The sequence below is a fragment of the Micromys minutus genome (genome assembly GCF_963924665.1).
Source record: "Micromys minutus genome assembly, chromosome: 2".
In the NCBI taxonomy this organism is placed as follows: Eukaryota; Metazoa; Chordata; class Mammalia; order Rodentia; family Muridae; genus Micromys; species Micromys minutus.
The window spans coordinates 84,197,071-84,223,426 of record NC_137971.1 but is presented as its reverse complement, the minus strand read 5'-3'; the positions used below and the strand labels follow the sequence as shown (position 1 = coordinate 84,223,426).

The following is a 26,356-nucleotide window of genomic DNA, read 5'->3' as shown; positions in this document are numbered from 1 at the left end:
CTAGCATTAGTTTAGATCAGAAACTGAAGCTCAGACTGGTTTTCCAAAGACCACTATGTTCAAGTGAAGGAACCAGATTGTAGACCCACAGGGGTTGACTGGGAAAAGTTTAAGTGAAGGCATTTCTCTTGCTCAATCGGAAGGTCCTGGCTACCCGGAGTAAATCCCAGAGTTGGTTCAAAATCTGAGCCTTTGTCCTCTGTCCGGAAGGCTGGGGTGTAGAAATGTCATTATTTGTATGCCTGGTTTGAACCTGCCTTGGTGTCTCCAACTAAAGTCATACCAAGTGGCTCCTGAGCCAGCCCATGCTCTGGTATATCCAGGTCCTGGATTCACACAGTCCCCACCCCCTTTTCCCAATGGTGTTGAAAACTGAACCCGAACCTTGCTCATGCCAAGCAAACAACTCTCCTCCTGAGCCACACCCCCGCCTTTATTTAACAAGTATTTCCTGAGTGCCAGGAACATTCCAGGCCTAGTCTAAGTTCATAGAGTCCTTAGGGAAGACCCTACTATGCAGCTAGAGGTGGAGAACATCAGAGAGGAAGACCATTGAATTTCTGCCCTCCTGCTTCTTAGATTTTGCCTGGCATGATGTCAGGTTCCTGGGAGATAGCATTTCTTCATTCTGACTGGTCACAAAAGGAGGCTTTGTGTCAAGGAACAGGTATGGGCCTGGACTTAGGCTGCTCCACCATGGATCCTAGGGTTACTGTGGTTAGTGTTAATTGGAACTTTGGTTCAAGCATATGACACATGACACAGTCCTGGCTCTTTCCAGGGCAGGTGGGAGGATTTGCCAATGCAGAACATAGCAACCAGCCAGAGTAAAGCCTGTTCCACAGGTAATTCCATGACTACTCTATTAACAGTCATCTGGGTCCGTAAACAGTTGGAAAGGGAATCACTGGTTATATTAAACTCTTTATTGTATAGATAGAGACTCCTAGGCCCCTGACAGCAATGAAGCCCAGTACCTTCTGTTTCAGTGTGATATATAGAACATGTTTGACTGTTGGTCAGAATGTAGACTGGTTAGTCTTTTGAGTGGTCAGATAACAGTATACAGAGGCCTCTGGGAATCTGACAGGTTGCTCTGACCCAGCCGTATTTGCCTCCTTGCCACTGTGCAGGCAACCCAAGCAGACCCTCAAAGAGCCTCTTACATCCCTGCTGCTCTTCATAGGTCCCATGAGCTCTAGGGAGCAGGATGTAATACCAGGCTTCTGGTTAGGCTGATCATAGACTCCCAAATTCAGGATGTCTAACACTCCTACCTACTGTTCCTAGAAGCTTCCCTTGAGAAGCATGCTGGGTGTGTTGAGGCCCCTGGCTGCTCCAACTTCTCCCATGAGGCATTAGCACCAAGCCTACAGCTCAGGCTAATAGAATGTAGCCAAGGCAGGCTAGCCTGTTCATCAATTGGCACAGGCTCTGAGGGCTGTGGGCATGGTAATTGGGATGATGATGGGTGTGATATATAGAACTCCTAATCAGGTGATTATTCTCAGAACTTGCCAACCTCACAGCTGCATCAGCCTTTCATGTTCAGGGTACCTCAGCTTGAATGGAAGGACCCTAATGTTGAACACGTCAGCCTGGGCTCAAGCCCTGCCATGTTGTATGGCCAAGGCAGGTGCTACCCAAACTTTGAAGCCTCGGAACTCTAGTCTGTGTGGAGCTGCTAGGATAAAGCATGTCTGGTCCTGGCAGTGCTGACTCTGTGTGTGGCCAGCACTCAATAAATAGTGAATTTCCTTTCATGAGTGGTGTGAGCAATTAGACAGGGGATCCTTCCTCCTAATATTATAAACATGCCCTTTATGTGCTAGAAAGAACATCCATGTATGAGGGAGGGATAGCAGGTTCTTTGCTTCTCCAAATCATGAACAGATCCCTGGTAGATCTCGGATTTCACATCTGTGTCTATTTCATCCTCTTAAAGTCTCGGAGACATTTGGATTTTCTTTGAATGTGAAAATAAATCACCAGAAGTACTTTATAGCTCTGAGCTCTTTCTTCCAAGCAGGTGTGGAAACATTTCTACAGCAACAATTAGGATGTAACCAAATCTTGTGGGTGGTCACCGGAAGGCAGCATAATAATTTGGTTAGGGAACAGCTATGCTCAGCTGGTTTGATTCTGTGGCTTTCTGTTGATTTATCCTCTGGGGACCTTTTCCCCTTAGGCAATGGGACAGATTATGCACTGGCGACTTGTTAAGTGTTATACCAGTTGAACTTGCTGTCATACTGTCTTGAGCCTAGAAGTTCTGGCACTTTCTCAGTGGACTAAAGCAAACTTAGTATAAAGATAGTGTAAAGTCCCAAAGTGATCCTCCTTGGAGACATACCTGACTGGCCATCTTGTAAGCCTTCCCCCTCACCACCCACACCACTTCTCACTGTCCTGCCTCGTTTTTCTGCCCCTCCTCCATTCCGATTTCCATTCTCATGGTTCTGAAGCAGTTCATCGTATCCAAGACATGTTGTTCCCCTAAGAAGCTTTCTTTGCTCTCCCCCCCCAGGAGGGGCTGGTAAAATCTCTGTCATCCCATGGTGCTTTGTGGGTACCTTAGTCATACCTGTATGGTATCTGTACTTGGCTCTCACCTCCTGGCTGAGGAAGACTATTGTGCGGAGCTACCATCCAACCTTCTTATCTGAGCTGAACGAAGCTCCAGCACAGGGAAGGTGGGTACTAGATATTCGTTGGCTCAAGGATCTGAGGCCTGAGTTCATGTAGGGCTTATGAACACTGAAGTTCTGCCACACAGAACTCCACATGAAAGATGGTGGTATTATATTCCCTCATCTGTGGCCATGTCTGATGTGACAGATCTCAAGCTTTCAGAGCACTTCCTCCAGGTCATACACACATAAAGACCAAGCCTCTGATCTTCTGTGTCCTGGGCTCATCTGGCTTCTGTAATATAAACCTTTATCATAGAGAGGTTATTTAGAACAAACCCCTCATTATCAAATGAGGAAACTGAGGCCCAGCCTGAAAAGACTTTCTGCAGTTTGTAAAACTAACCAGTGGAGAGTGGAGAATAGGACCATAGGCTATGGACAAGCACTAAGAACTTTTTTCTGTTCCTGCTTTCTCCTCCTTTGCTTCTCTTCTTTGAACTCTATTTTGAGAACACTATGAGACCTCTGTCTGCCTTTGTTGGCACTTACCTAGGGCCCTGAGCTGGAGGGACATGGGGGGGGGTGATCTAGCCTCTCTCACAGGAACATCTAGGACTTACAAAAACTGGATTTTGTTGAAGGAGGAAGAGGTAAAGGTCAGGGAAGAACATCAGGGTCTATGCAGTTCAGGCTAAGGTGACCACTGGTGACATGCTGATGCATTCAGAGGCTGGCTTGGTGGGCACTGAGGACACACAGGGGATAGTTTGAGAGGTGGATTGGACTCAGAGGAAAACTTTAGAGTTCTGATCTCTTAGTATCAGGCACAGATCCAGGCAAAGAGATCCAGATTGACCAATGTGTGCCAGCCTGAGATACCTCCCGCTACACACAAATGCTTTTTCTCAAGATACATAGCACTCAGACTGTGTCCATGGAGGAGGGTTGGCAGCAAGCAGTGAATTCCAGCATTGTCTAAGCCAAGTGTGGGGTGAGGCATGTTTGCCTTTCTCGGCCAGCTCACTCCTCTCATGAGCCCATGAATTGTCTTGTTTTGTTTCTGAGTGGCCATGTGTTCTCCTCCCACATTGCACTGTGGGTCTCTCCTGGCTCATTCATTCAGTCCTGGCTTGACACACGGCCAGGCAAGCTCTAATGTGAGCTCCACCCGTCAGCTCTGTCTCCCATGCCAAGCTGAAACATACAATTTGCCCAAATTACAGAGAATGTGATGTTGGCCAAATAGTTACCTTGAGTCATTTTCCAAAACATTCCCAGACTACACATTTCTTCAGGGCAGGGAAAGTGTGTGGTGTTACATGATTACGGGTTAAATTCTCAGTTCACATTGCACCTTACCATTTACAAAGACCATGCCATCTTCCCCATCAGGCAGGTGAATTTGCCCCCATTGTCCAGATGAGAGACTTGTTTTAGGCCGGCAGCAACTTGCCCATTTGAGAGCTGAGCTGGAGCACTGCTCATAACTCTATGATCTCTCTTCTCTGTTCAACTCTAGCCATATCTAAAGCATAGAGGGTCTGGAAGGGACATTTAGCTATAAATGAATTTTCTTGGACAGTCAACAAGTCGTTTCCCCATGAAATGTTTGGGTTTCTTGCCACAGTGGAGTGACCAGTGAGCTCCCTTCTCACCCAGCCTCACCCCCAGAAACTGGGTCATGTTTCTGAATAATTGATTCCTTGACCTTGCCTCTTCCCTGGAGCATCCTCCTCCTGTTGCTGAACAGCTCTTTAAAGACATATCCTTTTGTTTGTTGTCCTAAACCCTCAGCTGAACTCAAATTGCCCACTTGTGATGTTCTTGATCTAAACAGGTCAGATCTCTAGTAGGTTTATTTGCTGTCTTTGCTCTCTCCTCCTCCCACCCCACCCCACTCTTTTTTCTAGACCTTGAGACCAGGGAGAAAAGATAGTGTGGGTATCTTATCTATTTGGGTCTGTGGAGAGACAAAGAGGCCCAGCTCTTTCTCACTGACTTATGATCTTCCCATGTTTTTGTGAAGAGTGCCAGAAAATGAACAAAGAAAACCATGGCCAGATCACTCACTAGACAAAGGTGCTGCTACTAAGCTTGATGTTTGTGTTCTATCCCCGGGATCACGGGGTACTGGGAGGGAACAGATCCCCACAAATTGCCCTTTGACCTACACAAGTATGCTATGGTGTATGTACATTTGCACACACACACACACACACACACACACACAGAGTTAAGTAAATATATATGTATAAACACAAACATATACAGACAGAGTTAGGTAAAAAAAAAACTATATATATATATATATATATATATATATATATATATATATATATATATACAAACATACACAGAGAGAGAGGGTTAAGTAAATATATGTACATACACAAACACACACACACACACACACACACACACACACACACACATACACATACACACACTTCTTGGCAACAGGGTCTCACTATGTAGTCCTGGCTGGCCTAGAATTTGCTATATAGTACAGCTAGCATCAAACTCACAGAGAACCACCTGCATCTGCCTCCTAAGTACTGGAATTAAATGTGTGCATCAAAAGCTGGGCATGTAATTTTCCAAGAGAAAAGAGAACCATGGGGAGTCAGGAAGGAATCCATGAGGTGGGGACGCAGTTATAATATCTCCTGGGCCACTTATTCCCTGGGCGGCACTAGGGTTGCCTCTCTCAGCATCTGCAGCAGATCTGTTGACTTCATTAGACTTGTGAGGTCAACAGAGTTGAATGGAAAGAACAGTAGGCTGAGATCCAGAGATCCACCTGTGATCCACTGGTCCCAGCTTAGTTACAGGACTTTGGGTAAGTCAGGCTGATTCTTCTGCCTTGACTTCTTAAGCAGAAAATAACAGACACATAGGGTGTTGGGGGTACCTTAAAAGAGCTTCCTAGGCTCCAGTGGAATCTCAGTGCCCACTCTTATACTGTCTTCTTGCTCTACCTCCTCTTCTTCCTTCTCTTTCTCCTCCTCTTCCTCCTCCTCCTATGAGGATTGCTTAACTTTTGTAAGCACTTCCCTCCTGGCCTCCATAGCTCTACCATGCCTCCTGGATCCACCCAGAGTTATGTCCAAGTTCAGATAAGAGCATCCTGCTCTTGCTCTGGTCTCCTGCCAGGCTGCATGGGGGACTGAAACTTGGAGGTGATGCTGGAGTTCTAAGGAGACTGGTCAGTAGACAGGCATGGGACTAGAAGGAGATGTTTCCAATGTCCCATGTTCCCAGACTCTGCTGTTATTGAATAGAGATTAACAATTATGTTCTTTAAAATATGGCTTCCTTGGACCTGGTGGCTCAGGCCTGTGATCTCAGCTGCCCAGGAGCCTGAGGCCTGATGTGGCTACAATAAATTCAAAGCTACTCTGGGCAATTTAGTGAGAACATATCTCAATAAAAAGTCAGAAGAGGTCTGGGATATAGCTCTGTGGTACTTTCCTAGCATGGGCAAGGGTCCTAGATTCAAACTCCATGATAACCAACCACTGAAAAAAAAAAAAAGTACATTCTGAGTGACCAGACCTTGTGGCTAGGGCTTAGGGGAACATTTTGTGCAGCATTTGGTAAAACAGGACATACCTTAGCTAGAAGCTAATGGAAGGAGAAAGACTTGGGAGGGGACCTATCCACTAGGATTTGCAGTTGTGTAGAGTATTCACGCTAGAAAGAATTTACGGATCATCTAACCCAACCTTCACTTTTGTGAATAGGGAACCCAAGACATAGGGACAAGACTGAAATAATCCAAGGAAACCAGCTAGTGGCTGGACTGCAAGTGGAGGAATATCCCCATAACTCCCTAAATGGCTTTTCCCCAAAGCCACGTTCCTTTCTCACATGAGTTCATACTCTGTGCCTTCTACTTGTCTCTTTGACCCTGAACTTGGCTGTCTAAGGTGTTAGTAGGGCCCCACCTTGTTTATTGAGGCCTAATGAAGCCTGGGCACAGCAGTGTGGAGAGGCGGAACTCTGTTGACTTGCACTCTGTACCTAACGATGCTGATTCAGCAGGAGTCTGTTTTATGGGGTGTCTTGGGGTGGAAGGTCGAATTTAAAGACAGGAAGTGAAGGAATTGCCCGGCTTCAGCCCTGGTGGCCTCTTGTGGGCTTGTCGCTCAGATAACAACTCTTGGCTTGCAAAGCAGTCTTGTTCTGGGGCAGGACTGAATGCAGCCTGCACAGGCTCACAGAGGGACTCTTGCAGTGAGAAGTGGGTGCCTGCTCCAATGCTGTGATGCTCTCTGTGAAGCAGACAGCAGTGTCTCACTCATCTGAGGACTCCTCTTGCCCCTTTAGTGAGGATGGAGGGCGGGAGTGGGAGATTCTGTACTGTGCTTCTTTTGTTGAGTGGGCCCCGGGTTCACATGCAGCTCCTTGCCTGTCCCTCCATCCCAAGGGGACTGGAGGATGAATATGAGACTGTGGGACAGATCGGGTAGAGCGTTGTCCAAGGAAGGGACTCATTCTGCACTTTGGGACTGAAGAAGGCTGTAAGCATGTTTTCTCCTCAGCAGAAAGCACACAGAGTGGTCAGTGTCTGCTGAGCCATCTAGAACTAGACTGTGTCAAAATGCTACAGTGGGAGGCCCTGGAGGCCAGCATCAACCTTCCAGATGTGACTTCTCCTTGCATCTGGAGTTCCATGTGTTTAGACTCTGGAGTGGGGCCTCGGGCAGTTTGTGCTTGTTTCCTACTCTTTGGCTCTCTCGCGGCTCGAAGCAGTGAGGGTGGTCGTTGGTAAAGGAAGGATAGTGAAGTAGGTCAGCCCACACTGAAGGTTCATATTTAAAATGTCTTGGATTCCTCGTGCCAGATAAATTGAGAGCAAACACCCTTGTGAGTTCATGGCAGACTGTCCCTCCCAGGACTGCCACATTCCAGACAGGGTGTCACTCCGCAGGAGCTGGGGCATGGGTGAGGAAACTTTTTTTTTTTTTTTTTTTTTTTACAAGAAGGTCAGTAAAAATATACAATCATTTATAAGAAAAAATTACCCAGGAAAAAGATTATTAGATTATTAGTCACAGGACAAGGTAGGACTTAAAGAAAAATCTAGATCCTTCAAGTGGAGAGAGGAAGGAGAATAAGGAGTCTTCTAAGAATTCTTCCCTCTGGCATGGATCTCCCCCCTCAATATCTTGCCGAGGTCTACCTCCAGTAAACCAATTTTAGAGACTGACATTTGAACCCTTGTGGAGTGATTTGGAGTCTAAGGTTTTCATGGCTTCCTTTCAAGGGATGCATGGTTGCTTCTGGACTTTTGTTTGTTTTTACTTTCTTTGCAGTTCCTGGGATTGAACTCCAGAACCCAAGGCCTTGAACATGCCATGCGAATTCTCTGAGCTAGAACCCCTGCCCTCAGTGGTTTTAAAGCAGTCTCACTGGATAGCTCAAGGTGTCCTTGAACTTGCCTTCTTCCTGATGTGACTGGGATCTTGGACATGAGCATCTAGACTTAGCTCCATGGCCCTGAGGACCATGCCTTGATGATGAGGAAGCCGAGCATTGCTTCTGATAGCTGCTGCTTATTTAGTGTGTGTGTCTTTCAGAGCGTGAGCTCAAAGACCAAGGATGGAGGTTAGCACCTTCTCAGAGCCAACACAAATGCATTATGTCTCCTACCATGGAAAATCCATCCTTGGTCCCACCTCAGTGGTCCCTTTTCCCTGGGGCTGTGGTGGAGTTTGGGGGGGGTCACTGAGAGCTACCTTAGCCCAGCAAATGTCAAGATATTTGCTGAGTTTGGTTCATTTACCCTAGCATCTCCAAGCTAAGGAGACAATGGCCTCTGAATGCCCCCAAAAAGTCAGACAGGATCCCAAGAATGTTGTTGCTCCTCCTTCATAGACTGTTGCTCTTAGCAACCAGCCTTGTAGCTACTTGACTTTCAAACTCAAGTACTTAGGCATGGGAGGATGAAAAGGCCTGTTCAAATAGCAATCCCCTCCAGACTCAGGTCACAGTGAGTGGATTCCAGGCGGGCATTCTACCCCGTCTGATGATAAAGCCTTCTACTTTGGTTTATACAACCTAATTGACTTTGTAAGTCTTTGAAGAAAATAGTTCTCAATGACTTCCATTCCCCTGTCCAGAAAAAGGAGTGGATCACTGTTGCCTTTGTCTGTCTGTCTGTCTCCATCTGCCTTTCTCTGTCTGTCTCTCTTCCTCTCTCCCCCCTTACTCCTCTCTCCTGATCAGACCTTCATGATGTCTGCTGACAACAATAAGCACTTTTCCCATAGGCAGGGTACTCCTCAGCCTTGGTGAAGGAAGAGAGGACTTTCTCAGAGCTGAGCTGCTCCTCTGTGTATGATCGGCTTGCTTGTCTGGGATTGTGACTGGGAACTGTTAGCACACTATCTGGCACAGCATCACTAGTGTTTCTAGAATGGATGGATGTGCACATGAATGAATGTATAAATTAATTGATGGGTAGAGAGATGGATGACTGTGTGGATGAATAAATGGATGCATGTATGAATGTTTGGATGGATGAATGAATGAATGGGTAAATGGATGAATGTATGGTTAGAAAGCTGAATGAATGAGTGAGTGAATGTATGTATGGATAAATGTGTGGTTAGATGAATAAATGAATGATTGAATGAATGGGTAGATGAACGGCAAGCAAAGTTCTCTTCCTTCCAACAGAAGCATAAAGGAAGTAAGCAGGTCCCAGACCAAGTTGCCTACCTGCTATCTAGGATCCAGCATGTACTTCAGAAGAAACCCATTTGGTTTTGAAGGAAAGGGAGTTATATAAAAAGCAGTTTCCTAGGAAGTAGCAGGGTAGGGCAGCTAATATTTGAGCCAAAACATCTCAACACCTGCGTTCAAGGCTTAAAACCAATGTCAATAGCAGTTACATGGCTCCGGACGAGCCGGCCACAGCAGAAGCAGGCCAGAGTCAGTTCCGGCAGCTGTTTCTGCTTGTTCAACCCACAGGACAAGATGCCCTACTGCTGCACACATGTCACAGGACCCTCCTTATTGGGTGCTCACTCTGCCTATTGACTTGCATAGAGGATTTCACATGGATACCCTAGATCCTGCCCTTCCAATATACTGACATGCTAGTAGACTTTAAGCCACCCAAGAGCCCCTTCTGACTCAGAAAGGGACCACTCGTCTGTGCAGATGACCTCATCTGCTCATAAAGGCCGGATGATGGGCATGGGCCCCATAGAAGGATGACAGGGAATGTGTGGCCAGCTGCCTGGCTCCCTGGGCAGACAGTGAATGGAAGGAACAGACAGGTACTGCCTCTTTCCCTGGCCTCAGCATGCTCACGGGGGCCACCTGACTGCTGAGATCCAGGAAGTGCCATTTATATCATTAGTTACATCAGGCATGGTGTCAGCAGCAAAGCCATGGACTCGCGCATCAGAAAATCACGTTGAAACAGAAAGTGTGCAGCCCAATTTTTTTTTTAAAAAAAAAAATGTAGGGATAGAAATAGTACCATTCATCCTGGTTTTACTGGGAAATATCTCTTCACTCATAAACACGTGTCAGCTACACATGAGGGCGATAATGACCCTGCAACTGAGATTTCAAGGATAAAAAGATGGGACGACTCATCAGTGGGTGAATTGAGAAACAAAATGAAAAGGGAACAGCACATGCAGCCTGGTTACTTGAGTTCTAAACATGGTTATTGTGCCGGCAGGGCACTCAGAAGTGAAGTCGTCACTCTGGGAAGAGGATAGACGCGGAGGGCATCTACCTGTCCCTTAACGTGTTTCCACGTCAGTCACTCGGGCAAGAATAGAGGTGCAATGAATTCTGGGGTGAAGGAAGATTCAGCAGCTTGGTCTCTGCCTAGTGTGATACCTCCCCGCCTAACAGGCCTTCAGAAGAGAGAGTAGCGATGTGTGTCCTGTTCTCCCGGTGGCCTGCTGCGATTCTAGCACTGTTTAGGTTCTCAGTAAAAGAGATGGGTGCAACCCAGTGGCTGCTGGTCTTCAACCCTAGCTGGTCAGCGCAAGTCCCTAGAGAGTCAGAAGCATTTCACCTCCGGGACCTCATCCTCTGAGATTCTGTTTGGGAGTGGCCTCGGATGCTAATTTTGGGTCAGTTGTACCATTACCCAGCCTTGGTGACTCTGGGCCAGAGTTGAGGAGGTAGAAGAATGCAGAGGAAAGAAAGAGAAATAGAACAGGGAACTTTAGCCTCTGGCCATTCCAGCTCTCTCCTCAGCCTGCTGGGAGTCAGGCCCTTCATCCCGCAGCTCTGTGGCCGTGCACCGCGGTGGCCATCTTTGCCACAGCTCTTTAGCTGTGTGGCTTCCAGAGGACAAGGTGCCTCGTAGACCAGTGCCGTAGGTCGACTCTGCGGGGCAGAAAAAGAGAGGCAAGCAGAGGCCTGATGGGGGACTGACCAGACTGCTGCAGAGTGAGCCAAGGGGCGTCGGGAGCCGCGCCTGGTGAAGAAGAACATGCTACACAAGGCTTGTGGTACTGAGGAGAACATGGGGAGCCGCCAAAGCTGTGGGGACTCCCAGCTCCTTTCCAAACAAGCCGTCATATACTCTGAAAGTCATGGGAGGCTTCTGATTTGATTTTTCTTCTTGTAGTTTTTATCAAGCATCTAGTCCTGCCGGAGGCATCCGTAGGCACGGATGCCAGGCATTGAAACAGGCAGCCTCTGGCCTCAGTAGATCAATGCAATCGTGTGTGGGAAACATCCCTGTGAAATTCCACAGGGCACAGTGAGGGGTAGGTGGAAGAGGAGGGCAAGGTAGTCTTCAAAGAACAGTGCTGCTAAAAATACCACCTGGCCAGGGATCTTGGTACTTTATCCTCAAGGTGCCCAGCAGGGCAGGGCTGTTATTATCCCCATTTTATGGATGAGAAAACTGAGGTTCAAAGAGATTAAGCAACTCATCCTGGCTCAGATACCTAGTAAATGGCGACTGAGGATTTGCCACCAGTCTGCCTGACTCCAGAGCTTATATTGTAATCCATGATGCTCCATTACCTCTGCTGGTGAGTTAGTTGCTTCTCTCACTGCAAGGACCAAATGCCTGATACAGGCTAGTTAAGGGAAGAGAGGTTCAAGTTGGCTTGTAGTTCAAGGGAATACAGTTTATCATGATGGTGGGTGTCTCTGTGGCTATAAAAACTTAGAGCAAATGCTTGTTCATACTAGTGGACCAGGGATAGAGGAGGAAGGGGAACCAGGCTATAGGTCTGAAGTTTTTTCCATCTCACCTGACTCACGTTCTCCAACTAGCCCCAATTCCTAAAGGTTCCATAACCTTTCGATGAAACAGTGCCACTCACAAGAGACCCAGTGTTCAAACACAAGCCTTTGGAGGAATTTTATATCTAAGCTGTAACAACTAGGTTTTACCCAGTGACCAAGAGTTGGGGTGAGAACTGCAGACAGAGGGGGCTGAAGTATACAACAAACAGTAACCGGGCTAAGTCTTCTGCATTTCTGATAAATCTCTTCAGCAACAGCTTGAGATCAGGGCTGGAAGCTTGGTGGAAGGTGAGTCTAGACACAGAAAAGGTAATGATGAGGGGGATTTTTGAGGGTTCTAGTGAGTGGATGGAAGCCTGAGCCATGGGTAAGGACCGGAACTGTGGACAGGGCTGGGGAAGAGGCAGGACTCAGCCAGTCAGCCCTGCAGGATAAGCGCTAAGACCATTGACTCAAAGGATGTGACACCAGGGTCCAGTGTAGAAAGGAGACAGGTGCAGGTAAACGTGAGGTTTCTATTGGGTAAGCGGGAGGCACAGGTTCTCAATAGTGAGTCACCAGGATGCAGCCATTGGCAGGATAGGAGGGCTAAGGTCCCAGAGGGCAAGGGTCAGAACTTTCTCTTTCAAAGGCAGTTGAGAGAGAGGACATTACCAAAGATGGAAATCACACACAGACCAGCAAGATAAGGCTGGATAAGTGGCCTTAGAATAGAGAGAGGGTGGTGATGGAAGGAGGGGGGCTGGCACATGGTATGCGAGCAGAAACCAGAATGTGGGGGAGGGGAAGGGGGGATACGAGGAAGTGACCTTGCGAGGGGCCAGTGACTATGAAATGAAAGGACAGGATATAATTTGGTCTCTCCAGGGAAAGGAAGGTTAAGTCTAACAACGATTGAGTTGGCGACAGTTGGGGGACTGTCTAATGATAAATTCACAACTCGGAAGGCAACCCAAACCGTGTGCCCATGAATCTTTGGAGGAGGTGGGAGACTGAGTGAAGAGGTATATGCTCTTCTAAATGCGGGAGCTTGGTAGGATAGACCATCAGATGCCAAGAGTCAGTGACAGAGCAGAGGGAGCCTGTGGTCACCCCAACACATCTAAACGTGGCGCCGCACACTCTGTGAACAGGGGCAGGTATCTGATTCTCTTCTCCAGCATCCCCACACTCCTTCAAACCGAGGATGGGGCGTCTCATTCCCAGGGCCTAACTTCAGCAAGCCAAATGTACAGATTCACCCTGAATAGAAAGACTCTACCAGCCACAGAAAGGCTGCCCCCAGGCCTTTGAAAAAAAAATGCCTGGTCTCTGGAGGAGAGAGACATTCCCAAGCCTGATGTCTACACTGACATGTACCAGGCAAGGCAGGGAAACCAGACCCTGCAAGAAGTCTCTTCATTTTCACAGGAATTCGGGGTTGTTTGTGACTTGCTCGAGAGTGAGTTGAGTGACTCAGAGACCCCATTTCATTTGACCCCATAACACAGACTTGTAAGGCCATGGGGGGGCCATCACTGAAACTGATGGCCCCTCCCATGCCCCTCCCATACACCCCTCACTAACCCCTTCCCTCCCATGCCCCCATACCCTGCCCATGCCCCACCCATCCCTCCCACTAACCTCTCCCATGCCCCTCCTCCCCCTCAAATGTAGTCTCTTTTTCTTGATTATTATTGTGCATATAAATATGCATAAATATAGAAATACAACTCACTGGACCCATTTGATATTGCTTTTGTGTCTGTGACTTCAGAGCTGGCCACATGTTATTAGGGAAGGAGTTAGAGGCTCATCCATGGAGAATACTAATTCCTCTTCATTCCACAGACATTACCTGCCTATAGTTCTTATGTGTTGGGGTGAGATCCTGTGAAATTTCCTCCTTCCGTAGTAGCATGTCTACTGGTGTTGAAATTGTTCAGGTCTTGTTTAGGCAGACGTGTTGTTGAGGTATCGACTGTAGCTTCCCTGTCATTTCTAAGAGACACAGTCTCATAGCCGATTTCTTGGTCCTCTGGCTCTTACAGTCTTCCCACTCTGTTTTCCAAGATGGTCAATGAACCTGGGGTGTAAGAGTTGTGTTGTAGGTATATTCGTCATGGCTAGAGAGCCGGTAATCTGTTGATCTCTGCATTTTGACTTGTGGTTTTCTGGGATGGTCTCTGTCTGCTGCAGAACGAAGCTTCTTTGCTGAGGAGTGAGGGCCGCACTTACCTGTGGATGTAAGGATACGTTCGAGAACGTAGTTAGGAATTAAATCAATTAAGTAAAGTGGCGGTGGTAGGCTCCTCCTAAGAGCCATGTTCTCACTAGCCCCAGATAGTTGGTTAGATTTCTAGTACCAGGCATAATTTCCCTCATACTGAGCTGGCCTTATGTCCCTTATGTTGGTTACTTATGTCCCTTATGTTGGTTACTGCTAACACAGGAGTGTCACTGTTGCCCTTTTAGGGATACTTTACCATATGGATTACAATTGTGGTTCACAGGCAAATTATCTCTTTTAATATCTCTGTGACAAAACATACCCAGCAAAACCAATTCAAGAGAGGAGAGATTCATTTTGGTTTCATGATCTCAAAAGGTTTTTTTTTAAATAATTTATTTTTATTTATATATACATTGGTGGGTTTTGGTTTGGTTTGGTTTTGCCTGTTTCACACATGTATGTCTATGTGAAGGTGTCAGATGTTGGAGTTGTGAGTTGTCATGTGAGTGCTGGGAACTGAACCCAGCTCTTCTGGAAGAGTATTTGGTGCTCTTAACTCCTGCGCCATCTCTCTAGCCCCTTCAGAAGGTTTTGTCGTAGCTTATACTTGAGAAGTGGAGAGACAGAGAGGATGAAAGACTTTGTCTATGGTTGGTGAGACCATGTGGCCATGGCATTCACATCATAGAGGATCAGGAAGCAGAAAGAGCAGGATCAGAGTCTGGGAATAACCTTCAAAGACTCACTCTTGGTGACTTTCTTCTATCAACCAGGCCCCCACTCTTCAGTGTTCTACAGAATCCTAAAATAGCACACTTAAGGAACACACACTCAAGCCACAAGCCAGTGGGAACATTTCAGATTCAAAGCATGCCAGCACATGGTGGCATAAGAGGGGTGTAGGTTCCCACACAGTCTGCATTCTTGTTGGAGGGAATGCTAGCTTACGACACAGGCCAAATTTAGCATGCCCCTTGACACCTATTGTATTTATTAAGATATCGATTTCTGCCTGACAGACAAACCCCTATGTTCAACGGCTTCAAAATTACAAGTTTGCTTTGTTTGTTTGTTTGTTTGTTTGTTTTTATACATATAAAGACTAAAACATATTATGGTCATAAAGGGTTTGTTTTTTATTTTTTCCCAAGTGGGCATCCGAAAGGAGCTGACTTCTTTCTCTCTATGACTTTAAACTACCTTACCATGCAGTTCCCAGGCCCATGGTGATCTGGGAAGGAAAGAAAAGCAAACAGGATCTTGGGGTAAAGTGGGGGCACTTATAGGTCAGTCTTCTAAGTGCTGTAAGTCCTGTCCTCTAATGCTCCTTAAGGGTGTACCTGGTTACCACCCTGCAAGGAACAGCCTGGGAAGAAGGAGCCACCAGGCTGGAGATCAAATAGCTTATTTTTGCCATGCCCACCATCACTAAACTGTCACCTCTCAACTGAATGTTTATGGATGTGTTAGTCACTGTCCTCTTGAATCTTCATTGAGATCTCCTTACCTCAGATCCTGGCATATTAGAGTTGATAAGGAAGGATGTGCGGGAGCACCATAGAGTACTATGCATCCTAGGTCTACAGGAAAGCCCGTCTTTGACTTAGTGGGCAAGGTAGTCTGAGTACCTGTGGCTCCACGTGCTTTGTGTAGGAGCATTATGGGAATAGTGCCCATGAACATGGTTTTGAACTTGGCTATGGGGCCTCCAATGAAAGCTTGCTGACTCAGGCCCTGTGACCTTCAGTAAGCTGCTGACTTTCAATCCTTTGAAAAATGGGCTTGAGTAGCTAACAATGCCATACTTTGTTACAATAATTAACTACTTCGGCACACATTGAAGTTCCTAACACATGGCCTGTGACTTCACTGATGCTCATTAAATGCCAACAATCATCTTCCCAGAGAGTGCTCACTCACCCTTTCATTCCTGTGCAACAAACTGTGTAGAGAGGGCCTTATGCTGGGTGCTAGAAGCAGGGAGTAAAACACGTCAACGTGGTAACTGACTGCAGTCAAGATGGATATGGGGTACTGTGGAAACTGTGGGAAGTTCCCAACTCATTTGGGGAAGACCCTGGGGTGAGATGTGTCTGGAGAAGAGGAGGCTGGAAGGACAAGAGTTACAGCTTGAAGATGTACTCAGGGCTGCTGCCCACCCAAGAGTGGCAAAGTCTGGCATGTGATAGAGCCCACATCATGTCTTATGAATGAGAAGCTTCCTTGCATGATATTTAGATTCTAATGAATCCAGAGAACCCAGAGGTAGTATCTCTAAAGTGGTTGCTAGTCAATGAAAAATATGTTGAACCTTAGTCCAGGGACAGAGCTGCAATAACACTGCTTCTGTTTGCACACACTGGAAACTGTACAGCTCTGGGTTGATCCAGCTGCTTTCAGGATTCGACTCATGCGTGCATGAGTGGTTCCTGCGTAGTGGAGCAGGCCTCAACGGTACTATACAGGAAACACAGGGACTAGGAGATTGGACTAGGGTGACCTGTGGTGGCTTTGGAAACTAACACAGAGGATCCCGAGCCCCATTTTCCCTGGAGTATTGAAAATTTCAGGCGTGGCAAATGGGAAGAAGTATCTTAGCATGAGATCCCCTGGAAGAAGGACAAAAGATAACAATAGAAATTTGGTAGAGGTGAGCTTCCAGAAGCTTCTTGGGCTGAGATGAGATGTGAAGGGAAGAATGAGAGAGACCTAGATAACTTAGAAAATAAGTTTAAAATCATAGCATCTCACTCAATAAGACCAGTGTATTTCCTCCATTAGTGTAATAGTTTGTTTTGTTTGCTATGGTTTTAAAAAAGGACTTCACTGTAAATGATGCTACCCATTCTCCACCCTGGCCATGGCGCCTCCACTCTTGGGTGGTGGTCTTTGTGGTTTTGTCTTGTATGGACTTCATTGTTTGTTGTTTCTGTGGTGATGTATATGTAACCCTGAACTTACCATTTCAACTGTGTGTAAGTGTACAGTTGGCACAGAGGACATTCACATCATGGTCTAGTTGTCACTACCATTCATTCACAAAGCATCATCATTGGCCACACCAAAATGCTGTGTCTTAAGAGCTTCACATCTCTTCTCCCTCAGACCCTGAAAAACCTCTATTCTGTTTTAGTTTGGTTGCTTTTTGTTTTGTTTTGAGATAGGTCTTGAAGGCAGGCCTTGAAACAAGATCCTCCTGCCTCTCGAGTGCTAGGATTATGGGTTACAGGGATGTCCCGCCATACTCAACTCCATTCTACTTTCTGTCTCTGAACTTTCTTGCCATAGGATGTATCTGCTGTCTATCTAAAAACACAGATTTCCATGGTAGATTCACTGCTAGGGTCCTGTAAGCACACACCAGATGTTCTGTGGAGTGATGGCTTTATTATGTACACGTGACAGACATAACTTCCTTTGTGGTTGCTTTTTAGGTTTTCTTGCAAGCCTTGTTAAGTAGCCTAGTCTTGTCTTCGAGCACGACTCTCCCTTGTCAGCCTCCCAGCTGCTGGTATTAAAGGCATGCCCTGCCATGCCCAACCACACTCTCCCTCTGTCCCTGAACTTACTTGCTGTGGTGCCTCCCATTTTCCACCTTGAGACAAGCAAGCAAGGCTTTAGTAATCTAGATGGTTGGGTTCACAGTTTTCCTGGGAGATCCCAATGTATGGTCACCAGCCAACAGACCTGCAGAACAGCATGCCAAGTGTTGGTAGCACAGGTGGACTCTGTGTGCTGTGGGATGTCTGTTATTTGGCTGACCAAATGTATGGGTTTCCACTGGAGGAGATCATATCAGATGTGAACTGCATCCTCATTTTGATTCCATGCTGCCACAGAAGAACATGACCCTCTGGGTTTTTACTGTTGTTGATGTTATTGTTAGTTTTTAGACTATTTGAGAAAGTATTTTACTATTTGAGAAATATATTCTATATAATGAGAATAGTATTTTACTATTTGAGAAAGTATCTCCTTATATAGCTCCATCTGGTCTAGAACTCCCTATGTAGCTGAAGCTGGCTTTGAACTTGTGGAAACCTCCTCCCTTAGCATTTGGAGTATAGTCATTGCAGGTATGAACTACCATGACTGGCTAAGGATGTGACTCTTTGGAAGGGGCCCTGCCACGCTGGCCTTAGGGGCTTTGTGGTCCAGGAAGTAGTTGTGCTGGGAGGGAACTTCCCTTGTTGGGATTTGAGACTCACTAATTCTTTTACAAGCAGAGCTTCGTGCAGGACTGCACTTCTTTTTCTGGTGACCCTGGTGGGCACTGATGGCTGAGACCTGATAGGTACCCTGAGCTGAGCATAACTGGGGGAAGCGAGATGCAGGGGGCCACCCCTTATGCTAAATAAGACAGATGAATTTGGGGCACATCAACAGGAGGAAGTTACTTGAAAATTTGGGAACTTGATAGACTCACTAATCCTTCCTTGTTCAGGATGCTATAACTTACGTAGCTGTGCCCAAGAACATCACGGGCTACACCATTTAACCAGTGTAATTAGGGGCTGGTTGGTAAAACATAAGCAAGTACACATGCTATTTCCGTTACATGGCATTCATCCATGGCGGCCGAGAGTGTGGGTGACACTGTGAAACGGGGCTGGGTTCCTCTCACAGCCTGCTCTATATCTGCCCCTGAGGCTCTCATGAGGCTACTTATCCTGGAACCTCCATTTTCCCCGTCAATCACAGGAAATTGACTGACGATATGGATGTGAATGGGTTTGGGTTGCCTTCAGTACCCTGGCAGGGGTCAAGAGGCTTAATCCCCCTCACTTGGGGATTTTCTTAGGAGGCCCTAAAAAAGAGGTTCTTGTGGAAGAATCAATCAATCTCTCTCTCTCTCTCTCTCTCTCTCTCTCTCTCTCTCTCTCTCACACACACACACACACACACACACACACACACACATGTTCATAGATATACACACTCCCACAGATACATAAATACACGTTAAATAGCTACCACAAATGACAAAGTTATATAGACATGGACATGTTTGAGATGAGCTCGTTTTTTTTTTTTTTAATGAGAGGGAGGTCAGGGGGAGCACAACATACAGGTTGATTGCCAGGACTCCTGGGTGAAGGTACCTGGCAGACAGTGACCTCAGATATTTCTGGCTAGTTGTTGTTCCTTCTTCTTGCCACCTCCGGTGTGGTTATCTCCTGACACAGGACATACGTAGTAAGACCCTAGAAGGTGTGGACTGGGGGACTGACTCCATGGGTCATCCTGGTACCTGGCACTGTGTGTGGCTCAAGAGAGTTGAGGTTGGAGGCCAGGGAGTGGTGAAGTGTGAGGCTACTTCAAACCTGACCACAGGCACCACTGAAGAGGGAGGAAGGGGGCTGGAAGACCCAGAACAAGTAAGTGGCCAGGATCGTAAGGCAGGAACGGGAAAGGAAGGGCAAGATTTCAGTGGACTGGAATGTCCTCCAGAGCTCACCTAGGGCAAGGGGTGACAGCCCCACTGCAGCCATGGGTCTGTTGGTAATGTCACAGTACACCCTTGGGTGTCTTTCCCATGATCCCTTCCTAGAGAGGTTCCCAGCAGGGTTAGTAAGGGCTTCTGCCTCCTATGAGTGAGCTCTAGGTAGACACCAGGGAGCAAGGAGAGCTTTGGCTAGACAGTGCCTCTCTCTGGGACAAACTGAGATCTCTGAGGCCAGGGCACAGCTGGGAGACCTAGGAGGTGGTGGACATTCTCCTGTAGAAGTGACTAAGACAGAGGTGGCTGATGGACACAGAGACATGGATGGCCCTTCCTTCCCTTTCTAGCTCGGTTCCTCCCCATCCCCAGAACTGGAGCTGAATCCAGGCCCTTACTCTTGCAAGAAAGTTCTTTCACCAAGCTAGCTCCCCATTTCTCTTTTCACCTGAAGACAGGGTCTTACTAAACTGCCCAAGCTGGCCATGAACTAACTCTATAGCCCAAATGGACTTCAGAAACTGCCACCTCCTGCCTTAGCTTCTAATAACTAGATGTATAGACCTGTGCTGCCAGGTCTGGCTTGGAGTTGCTCCTGGCTCATGTTGGCCCATAGTACCCTGACAGATGGAGGGCCTTGGGAGGTTAAGATTTCAGGCAAGCTGTGGACTAGGGATTTCTGTCTTTGCTGGGCTCCACAGAAGCCTAGCCCAGTGAGAAGTGTTTCCCTGGCTGGATTTTGCTCCAGCTTAGAGATTTAGGTAGCTGTGGTGAAGCGAATTGGGTTGGCAGTCTTCTCTTATCTACACCGACTATAGGCTACACCCTTGTCATTGCTGAGACACACCTCCTCCCAGACCCAGTTCTGCAGCAGAACCGAGAGATGGGGAGGGCAGGTTGGCATGAAAGCCACATGAGGATTTTGTTCTTAGGTTCCAGTGACCTCAAAACAGATCTTTCATGTGAAGCCCAAAGATACAGTAGAAGGTTGAGTGTCTCTCCTGGACATGGCTACCCATGTCCCTCCCCCAGCCTCCAGAAGTTTTCAGGAGTGCCACCTTTTCCTCCAAGACACTGTCATACAGTAATACTCACCGTGAGTTAGGTGGTGAGGCTCAGAGAACACACGGGAGTGGAGTTCTAAATACGAACACACAGGCCAGCCTTGGCTCAGGAGTCCCCACCACCTCTATTGAGAAGGCGCTCAGGGTCTCTATGAAACCTTGCCCTGAGCAAGATGCTGTGAGCTGAGTTCATGACTAAACTGTCACCTGCAATCCAGGGCTCTGAATGTTCATTTTTGATGGTCAGAGGCAGGGAAGGGAATGTCTTTGTGACTCATGAAGTCACATAGGCAGGGAAGCTGGAAAACCACAAAGAAGGGACTCCGTCAACAAAGCCCAAACTACTTCAGGCTATTCTTGGAAGCGACACATCACATCTTGTTTCTTCCCAGAAAAAAAAAAAAAAATGCAAAACCCTGCATATTTCTAGCTAGTCGGTTCTATTTGTATTGCATCTCAACCTCTAGCGAGGCAACATCTGGGCGGTGGTTAAAAAGGCAGACGACCAAGAACCAGCTACCCGGGAGCTTCTGATTGATGTATTCTTCTTGTTTTTGAGTGGCCTCACGGAGCCCAGGCCAATCTGGAACTTACTCGGTAGCTGCGGATTACCTTGAACTCCCGCCCAATCGCTCCGCTTTTACCAGGAGAACAGTGGGCCTGCAGGCTTGGCCCACCGTGCGCAGCTCAGCTTTCACCGTTTTAGCCTTTGTCGTTTGGAGCTGGGAAGAGTGCTCTCCAAAGGTCATGAACCCCACAAGTCTCTAAGAAAAGGAAGCTTAAAGCTCAGACTCACCATGTCCCTGACCAACACTGCCTGTGGGCCCTCTGTGTTACCAACTCACTTTCAAGACTCCCTGGGTGAGATTCCCCCTTGACAGACAGGGAACTTAAAACTCACGAGTTTGGTGATTTGTTCAGAACTATATGACTAAGAAGTGAGCTCAGACCCAAATCTTCTGAATTGATGTTCTTGACTTTGTTTTTGTCTAAGATAGGGTCTTTCTATGTAGCCCAGGCTGGCCTAACACATGTGACATACTTCTGCCTCTCAAGAGCTGATATTACTGGGATGTACTTTGTCCAATAGTTTTAAGGTATATATAAGTTCTTGACTTAGGAAAATAGTCTAGCAGGGTTTGGGACTTTTGTTTTTTGGAGTTTGTTTTTGTTTGTTTGTCTGTTTTGTGTTTGTTTGGTTAGTTCTGGGACTCAAACCCGGCATCTGGGCATGCTAGGCAAATGCTTTGGGGAGCCAGTCTAAGTAAGCCATGAAGTCTGCTTCTTTTGAGTTGATGTTTGAGCCATTGAAAGACTAGTGCTAATTACAAGGTCAATAAACACTAAGTACATCCCAATCCTGATTGCTCTTCTCTCTTGTAAACTCTATGTTGTGAGAAGTATTGTCTTCATTTTACAGATGAGAAAACTGAGGTGACCAACTAAAATGACTTGTCTCATATCACACAGTCAGCAAGCACTGTTTTCCCAACTAAATAAATGATCTGATGTTCCCACAAAAATGGATACCCACCAAGTGACAATGCCACCACAAACTGGTGTGGCTTGGCCATGCAGTCTTTTAAGAAGTGGAAACTGTTTAGATCTGGGGAGGCATGTTCAAGCTGGTACTGTAAGGTTTGTGTCCAAGGCCAAACTTAACTCCTCCATGGGCTCTTTACCTCCCTTTTCCTTATCATACCCTAGATAAGAGACAGTTCTGGGAATTCTCACACCCCCAGACCCCCAGCACTGCCTCTGCTTGTCCTATACTGAAGTACAGGATTTAAGTGGTTTCAGGAGGAGACAAGTTCTTCCAGTTTGTAAATTGGCATCTGGGAGACAGATCTGGCTCGATACTTGCCAATGGTATGCAAGTTTAACTTCTAGACGAGAAGTTGGGAGTGAAAAGTGGACTTGGATGCAGTAGGCATCACATGCTTTACACACAGTCACACATGTGCCCGGGGCCTGAGTGGCTTGTGTGAGGTCATGGGGCAGTGAGAGGGCTTTGCACCCTTGATCCTGTAACTCCAGTGCTACCACCACCCCATCCTCAGGAGAGATTGTGGGGTTGCATTAGAATTCTGGGAGGGAGCTTGTCTTCCAGCTCCCCTCCACAGTCAATGCCACACTGCTCTGGTTCCAAAGATAGAGAGTCTGGAAATGTGCAGGCACCCAGAGACCAAGATGAGTCCTGCTTTCTGTTGATGCTTTCTGGGTGGCCAGTGTGACAAGTAGAGAAAGATGAGACATGGAAGACCACAGTGTTGATGCCAGAGATGCCAAGCAAGTGCTGGGGATCTTAGAGGAGCTGAGGGAGCACAAGGGGCGGGCACCAGTGTTGCCAGCCCTCTCCATCTCTGTATCTTCTTGGGTGGCATGGATCTGGGTAGCCAGGTGGGCCCTCCTGGAGGATGGGCCTGGTCAATGCATGCAAACTGGTAAGACCTTGCACAGGCATGGGAGTTAATCTCCGTGTGAGAACGGCGCTGGGCACAGTGGGCAGTAGGGGAGGACAGGCTCCCACGTGACCCTTGTCCTGGAGGGACACCCCATGATGTGTCTCAGAACCCCCAACCTGCCACTTTTGCTGAGAGCTTGCACTGCTAATGCCTTGACTTTGCTGTTGCTGTAACTGTACCCACCTTTCTAGACTCAAGCCCCTGAACGGTGTCTCCATGGCATCCCCAGGGGGCTTCTCCAGGCCCAATGGGACACCTGCCTCTCTGAGCACCCCATACTCTTCCCACTCTTCTGTTCTCTTCCCCAGATGGGTTCTGTCTCTGTATCAACCATCTCTGTCCCAGCACCCAGGGTGATGCTGACGCCAGCCAAGGCACCAAAAACTGTTGCAGATAAATGAGAGATTAAGGCAAAAGATACACAGCCTCCTGACTGCTCTGGGTAGTTTGAAACCAACCTCCAATCCAGATGTGCCCTCCATGAATGATCCCATCTGGCTGGCTGGTGTGACGACGCCTGGGGGCCTTTTACTCTGCGAATAGTCCATTCTCCCATTGCTCGGCTCCTCAGAACCCCAACAGATGGGCTAGCCCAAACCCCCCATGCTGGCTGAGCTACTCTCCATTCATTTTGAGGACAAAACATAGCTTTGCCTCAGGCAAGTGGCTTTTCTTTTTTTTTCATTACTTTAAAGTTGAAATGATTTTACTAAAAAATGCTTGAGGTTAGAAAGGTGCAGAGAGAGGTGGGGGGAGGAAAGGAGGGAAGGAGAGAGAGAGAGACAGAGAGAGAGACAGAGAGAAAGACAGAGACAGAGACAGAGAGGGCTCAAGGGGGGGGATGCCCCAAACCCAAGCAAGCTATATCAGCACTGTGAATGAACACCCCATTGAGTTTCCCCTTCTTGCTTGTTTAAACAGTTTCCTGCTTGGTCTTGCACAGAATTGGGCTCCTTTTGCTAGAGAGAAGGCCATGTAAGTCTGTCTTCTGGTTGTCTGACTGAGGTAGACGGTGTGCTTCCGGCACATTCCAGAAACAGGAGTGCTGAGTGGTTGCCTTTTGGCATCTGTGTAGGGGAAAGTCCTATCCCAGGCTAATCAATAAAGATGATCATGGAGCCTTGGAGGAAGATGGGCCATGGTTGTTTGTTTACCTATGCACTGACATAATTATAGGTATGGAGAATTTATGTTAATCAATTCGCAGCATGAAGAATGGTAGGTTTAACCACAGGGCATAAATCCTTTCTGGCCTTTTCATTCTCTTACTCACTGTTTCCAGAGCCATCTGACTATGCGATTGCCTAGCTCCTGTTGACATTCTCCGGAGTGTATTTATATAGCTTTGTGCAATCTGCAGTTCTCCAGCCAAGAAAGGGAGTTGGAGCTGAGGAGAAAGGTTGCCAGCAAGGCTAGAAGGTACTTTGGACCATCTCCAAATATGGTCCATGTGGAGTGATAAACATGAGGGATGGAGTTCTGCCCTTTAGTCCCTTTAAGGATATAAGGTTCACCTGTCGATGGCTTCCTTCGCAGGTGTGATTTACCCAGCACTTTATGCTGACTCCTGCTGACCCCTCCGCGTCACTGTTCCACACAGCTCCGGAACCATGGGAGAGAACGAGGATGAGAAGCAGGCGCAGGCCAGCCAGGTCTTCGAGAACTTTGTGCAAGCTACCACGTGCAAAGGGACCCTCCAGGCCTTCAACATCCTCACCTGCCTCCTGGACCTAGATCCGCTGGACCATAGAAACTTCTACTCCCAGCTCAAGTCCAAAGTGAACACCTGGAAGGCCAAAGCCCTGTGGCACAAACTGGATAAGCGTGGCTCCCATAAGGAATACAAGCGAGGAAAAGCCTGCTCGAACACTAAGGTAAAGGGGACCCTTTGGACACTCCTCACCCTGTGGGACAGGGAGTGACTGTTCTTGCCATTCTGAGGTTTTTAAGAGATGTATAGGTGTGCTTATGGGTGTCTGTTGTGGTTCTCAGGGGAAGATTCCCTTTGTCTAGAAAGACTGCCTTAGTGCCAATCCTACTGTCCTGACCACAACTAGCCCTTTGTACCATCCCCAAGGGGGGGGGGACCAAAGTAAAATGGAGGGAGTGAAGCAACTGTTACCTACTCACTACTTTCCCATCTCTACAACCCTGCTTACCTCCTGTGGGCCCCTGCTGTTTATTGAGCAACTTCTGTATACAAGGTATCTTTTGTCTGTGAGCCCAGTGAACACCTGCAATCGGTCTTTGGACAGCTTTGGAGAGATAGATGTTTGGATAGAGAAAGCAATTGTTTTTATCTGGGTTCAAACTTCTAGAAGGCATGCTCATTGGCTCTGTCTGATTCCACGGCTCAGGCACCGCATTACCTGCGTGCCATTTAGTTCTCTGCCAAGAGCAAACACTCTGGGATGACTCCTGTGCGTTTTTGTTGTGTGGCGAGTGGGAAGGGGTGGGTGCACTTGCCTGTGTGTGCAGATGAGGAGGCCAGGGGTCAACTTCAGGTATCTTTTCCTACTGCTCTCCACATTGTTCCTTTAGGGCAGGATCTTCCCCTGTGCCTTCTCAGCTAGCCTGGATAGCCAGTAATCCCCTAGGATCCACCCGTCTCTGTCCCCTCAATGCTGGGCTTACAGGTGTCTGTCTCTACGTCTGGATTTTTATATGGGTTCTAGGAGTTGGAGCTCAGATCTTCTGTCCATATATCAAGCTTTGTATTCACCAGACCATCTCCCCAGCCCGACTCTCTGATAGGGAGAGTTAGGAATGGGAGATAGTCCTCTGGTCTTTTCTTAATATCTCTTTACCTTTCTCCAGGATCTGAATCCCTGCTCAGGAGGAGCACACTTGTGGTTAATTCTCCATATACTGGTTGTGTCCCCTGTGGTCTATTGTTGGCAACATCAGTCACCCTGGGGCCCAGAGCATCACAGCTCTGACATGCCAGCACCTGACAGGCTGCTAAAGCTGGTATTCATTGCTGGCCCTGGAGAACTATTGCTGGTCCAGGTTCAGGCTGTGTGTTTAGGTGAATGTTGGGTGCACAGCATTTAGACCTCTCGGGAGGTAGTTCAGCAGAGCCCATGGAATTCTCTTCTGTGCCAATCCCAGGACAAGCGGATTGAACTCACCATGGCAATGGAGCCTGTTGTGTTTTTGTTTTGGTGAGGGGGGGTGGCTGAGGCCACCGTGGGATACGGCTGCTTTCCACTGCCCCAGGGAGGCAGCTGCCAAGCTCCCGAGCCTGGCGCACCAGTGTGTAGAGGACAGAAAGGATTCTGACTGTCCTAAAATCCATGTGT

General features: G+C 47.5%; 1 protein-coding gene across 3 annotated transcripts in view; it reads left to right on the top strand.

The window, feature by feature from the left end:
• MICAL2 (microtubule associated monooxygenase, calponin and LIM domain containing 2) overlaps positions 1–26,356 on the top strand; it is a 124,272-nt gene that overhangs the window by 19,683 nt on the left and 78,233 nt on the right. For all 3 annotated transcript variants that reach the window (XM_080911587.1, XM_080911586.1, XM_080911588.1), the window contains exons 3-5: positions 23,363–23,713; positions 24,337–24,473; positions 24,591–24,928. In XM_080911587.1, coding sequence (XP_080767713.1) covers positions 24,665–24,928 — 264 coding nt within the window. In that variant the 5' untranslated portion in view covers positions 23,363–23,713; positions 24,337–24,473; positions 24,591–24,664. The remainder of the gene's footprint in view (positions 1–23,362; positions 23,714–24,336; positions 24,474–24,590; positions 24,929–26,356) is intronic.